Source organism: Pseudorasbora parva, chromosome 22, assembly GCF_024679245.1.
Source record: "Pseudorasbora parva isolate DD20220531a chromosome 22, ASM2467924v1, whole genome shotgun sequence".
In the NCBI taxonomy this organism is placed as follows: domain Eukaryota; kingdom Metazoa; phylum Chordata; class Actinopteri; order Cypriniformes; family Gobionidae; genus Pseudorasbora; species Pseudorasbora parva.
Window position 1 is genome coordinate 39,401,334 of NC_090193.1, and position 5,000 is coordinate 39,406,333.

At 40.3% G+C, this 5,000-nt stretch overlaps 1 protein-coding gene across 6 annotated transcripts in view; it reads left to right on the plus strand.

The window, feature by feature from the left end:
- acyp2 (acylphosphatase 2, muscle type) overlaps positions 1-5,000 on the plus strand; it is a 220,363-nt gene that overhangs the window by 200,888 nt on the left and 14,475 nt on the right. For 3 of the 6 annotated variants that reach the window (XM_067432416.1, XM_067432415.1, XM_067432414.1), the window contains exon 4: positions 4,081-4,097. The exons of 2 other annotated variants lie outside the window; for them this stretch is intronic. In XM_067432416.1, the coding sequence (XP_067288517.1) occupies positions 4,081-4,097 (17 nt within the window). Of the gene's footprint in view, positions 1-3,318; positions 3,826-4,080; positions 4,098-5,000 lie in introns of those variants that run through there. One more of the 6 variants, XM_067432417.1, reaches the window with a different exon arrangement.

Sequence of the window (5,000 nt, forward strand, 5' to 3'; positions counted from 1 at the left end):
TCTCTCTCTCTCACACACACACACACACACTATTAAACACACACTATCTTTCTCTCTCTCACTCACACGCACACACACACACACACACATTCTTACACTCTCTCTCTCTCACACACACACACACACACACACACTCTCTCTCTCACACACACAAACACACGCACACACTATTAAACACACTATCTCTCTCTCTCTCATACATACACACACACTATTAAACACACTCTCTCTCTCTCTCGCTCTCTCTCACACACATAAACACACACACTCTTAACCTCTTACACTCAGGGCCATTTTTTGGGATTTCCGCCTGGATTTGGCCTACCCAAATTGAAAAGCCTCCCATACACACATATACAAAATTGTCTTCGTTCAACATTTTGGTGTCATTTTACAGGAAACCCTTTGAAGTTACATAAAACACTGCTTAAAGTCATAAACATGTAAGTATATGTTGTGTAAGTAAGGGATAATGTCCACCCAGCCGGTTGTTATCTCAGAATAAACCCCTTCAGAGTGATCAGGACCCCGAGGCGAAGCGGAGCGTCACTCTGAAGGGGTTTATTCTGAGATAAATGGTTTCATTTTTGGGTTAGTTCAGCCAAAAATGAAACCAAGCCTCTGATTTACTCTTCCTCAGGTCATTATAGGTGTTTATGACATTCTTCTGTCAGACAAATACAATCAGAGTTATATTTAAAAAGTCCAGGCTAACGTTAATCCCAGCAGTAGTTGGAGCTGTTTCTGAAGTCCATTAAATGCAGCTGTCCGTCAAATAACGTGCTCCACACGACTCCGATGGGTTAATAGAGCCTTCTGATTCCAATCGATGCGTTTGTGGAAGAAAAATATCCATATTTAAAACGTTATGAAGGAAACCTGCCTTGAAGTCTTCCATTGTAACCCACGGCTGTTTAAGCCACAAGATGGCGCCAGCGTTAAAGGGGGGGTGAAATGCTGTTTCATGCATACTGATCTTTTTACACTGTTAAAGACTTGGAATCCCATACTAAACATAGACAAAGTTTCAAAAGTTAAGGTGGACGTTTGATGGGAGTATTTATTTGTCAAAAATACTACTTCCGGTTAGTCATAAGTTTCGGCAAGTTTTTTGAGATCATGCGTCACCTTTGACGTTAACGGGGGCGGAATTTCCTTGTATGGGCCTTACGGACAATTCTACCGGAAGAGCGTGAGAGGGAGAGAGCGAAAGCAACAGCCTACGCCCATCAAAGCGCTGGTTTGTAGATTGCTGGACAGGTGACAATTACACATAGCACATAATGTCACCAAAAAAGTGCGTTTTTGGTTGCCAGACCAAGACAGTCCTGCACAGATTCCCCAAAACCCCGCGTTAAGGCAACAGTGGATGTAATTTGCTTTTCCGGATCAGCAACTGAGTTGCGCGAATGTTTATATCTGTTCACTGCATTTCGGTGCCGACTGTTTCATAAACAAGGCCCAGCTCGACGCCGCATTTTCCCAATCGCCTAATGCTGAAGGATGGAGCAGTCCCAACGTTAGAAGGGTGAGTGAGACTGCTTCAAATGTCTGTGTTTTTTTTAGTCCGCTTAACGTTACTGTCTACACAAACCACGCGTAAACACACAAACACACGTGCACAACTGCACTTCCCACATGTACACCTTCAAAGACAAAAATACGACGATATAATTCAAGTATAAATATGTAAATAACACAAGCCGCTAAGCATATTATATAGTTAGTGTATAACTTGTACCACATAGAGACGTCCTGCTCTAGTCGTTTTTGCTGCTGCTCCTGTTCAACTGCAGCCTCTGGGTCTGATTCCGGATCATAGATGTATGGCTGTATCTGATTAAAAGCCATATTTTTATTTTGAATAAAGTTTTTTTCCCGCTGTTAGGGATGACGGACTCGACTCAACACACAGCGCGCTGCTGCACACGTCATTATTTAGCTCCGCTCACACGACACGCCCCCACCCGCTCGGCTTTTTTCGGCAAGACTCGGAACAGCGCATCTTTCTTATATAATTATTAAAAAAATAAAGACTTTTCGGAGATATGCAGGATGCAATGCTACTCTATAGGTACTCAAGATTGACATGACACTGACTGAAACTGAGTGTTTCACCCCCCCCTTTAAGCACAGAAGTAGAACCGGTCAAGATAACTCGCAGTACCCGGATGAGCGGTTGCTATCTGGAAATAACACACCGCAGGAATGCACGATTGACCAATCAGAATCAAGTATTTCACAGACCCGTGTAATAAGCTGTAATAACCCTCCAAAAAGGAGGGGCTTTTTGATTTTTTTCTTCCATTAATTAATTTTTGAAAGTGTGTAACTCTTGTGTAACTGTGTGCTCTAGGACCCTGTAGACAGTTTGGGCTGTTTCCACTAAATTACAGAAAATAGTGGAAAAAAGAAGTTTGTCTGTGTCATGTTGTATGCCAGATTTATTCAAATGGGTCTGAAGGGATGACCCCCTTTTTCCCCCTTTTCCTCCCTCCCACCACCATATACAGTGATATAAATGCAATATCCCAGTGTCATTACATTAATTATACCAGCTGAAAGCAGCCCAAAGTGTCTGCAGGGTCCTAGAGCACACAGGGCCTCAGTTACACACTTTCAAAAATTAATTTATATTAAAATAATCAAAAAGCTCCTATTTTTTTAGGTAAGCTGTTATAACAGCTTACACAACATATACTTACATGTTTATCACTTTTAGCAGTGTTTTATGTAACTTTAAAGGGTTTTCTGTATAATGACACCAGGCTTTTCAGTTTGGGTCGGCCAAATCCAGGCGGAAATGGCACCAGAGTAATTTAGCATAAATACATTACTTTGTCTAAAGCAAATGCCAGAGTGATGCATATCTCCCGAAAGAAGAGACTCTAAGCTTTCAAATGGAGACCGTATGAGGTCAGAGCTCCTCCACAGACATTTAAAATGGAAAGTATATACATGACGATGTCATTCCTGACCCTGTACAGGGTCCTTGGAGACACACACACACACTCTCCCTCTCCCTCTCCCTCTCTCTCTCTCTCTCTCTCTCTCTCTCTCTCTCTCTCTCTCTCTCTCTCTCTCTCTCTCTCTCTCTCACACACACACACACACACACACACACACACACAAACATCTCCTGGACTTTTATCTTATAAGATAAAGTATATACATTTAAACAAGTATATGATAAATAAGTATAATATAGGCTATATTAATTATCTCTCATTCATAGGATGTTATTCATAATTATGACATGTATATGTATAAATACATATTATAGTTTTTGCATCATGTTAAATCTAATATTAAAATCTCATCGAGAGGGTTAGGTACCCATTGATACCACCCTAACTTCTACAGCGGTTCAGGTTAGAGAACTCTCGCGAGAATTAATCTACTGCGTCTCTTCCTGCAGAGGGCGCGCGGCCGCTCGGAAAGCACACCTCAGGGCGAGATTTGTCTTTTTATAGGCATTTTAAATCTTTTTCACGTGAAACTTTTTAAGGATGGGAGTCTAATGTAGAAATAAAACCACAGCCCAAACAATCTCTATAAAAATAATGCTTTAAAAACTCACTATCCTACACTGTGATTTGTCCATCGTGACAAACGCTGAGAACGGTAACTGGCGTCACGTGATCCGGGTCGCGTTACCCTGCGAGCGTCGACGGCGTCGGGCGCGTTTATTTATGATTATCTGTAATTTAAACATCTGCTGGACTTTTCTCTTGGTCCTGACTCTTGTAATATTGTTCGCAATGTCTTCAGACGCCGGTAAAAAATATGTGTCTGTAGATTTTGAGGTGTTCGGGAATGTTCAGGGTGGGTATTTGTCTGTGTTTTGCAAACTTGGCGACATTAATCACGCCACGCCTCCAAAAATAGACGCGCATTTATTTATCCCACAGCTTAAAAAAGCTTTTACACCACTGTGCATTATTATTTCTTATTATTATATGGTCATTATTCTGTTTTACCGTGTGTTAATTGCAAGAATGCAAATCAACAACGTTTATATAGAAGCAGTCGCACGTATTCCAAAAAAACTCAGTTTAACTCACTTTTGTTTTTTTTCAGGTGTTTGCTTCAGAATGGTGAGACATTTATGGATACTACAAACCAAGTTTGCTTAACAAAGTTTTTTGCTTATATAACCAAGGAAGGATAGCAGAATCTAACACTAGTCAAACATAGAAACATGGTATTATTAAGATTTTAGTCCCTAATACTTTAATATTCTACTAGAAAATAACTGATACCTGTGCAAATACAAAAGAGTGCTAGATCTAGATGTAACCTTAGTCTAAGATAAAAGATATATAAAGTGCATATATATGAGTATATATAAGTATATATGATAAAGTATGGAAATGAATATGTGTGTGTGTGTGTGTGTATTATAAAGTATATAAGTGCATATATGAGTATATATGAATATATTATAAAGTATATAAGTCAGGGATGTGATTTTTCCGGATTAATCCGGAATTCCGGATTTTCCGACCTGAAAATGTGACCTACGTAAATCATGCAGATCTGTAAAAAAAAAAAAAAATTGGCGGGGGCGGGGGGGATTGGTGGGTTGACCGTCATCTCACAGCCGTCACCATGGTAACCCGGGTCGAAACCACGATCGCGGGATGGGCAACAAGGACTGTATCGTGACAAGAACATCACCGGATCGGATGATCTGGGTATACTATTGCTTGTGTCTATATATAACCTATAAGTTACTAATTTGACTTAGTTGTCGATTGATTAGATGATCGATTTTGATTGATTTTCCACTATGGCAGGATGTTTAAGCTGCATTTAACATTAACTTGACAGCTAACATTACTTGTATTTGCTAGCACTAGCTATATATGCAAACAGCGCGCTTTTCGGCGCCCCCCGCTTTTTTCACGTCAGTTTGGGTGACAAAGTCATCTGAAGCCATTCCATAGCTTAACCCTTAAATGCATGACTGTTTCGCCAAACATTCTTACATATTGGGG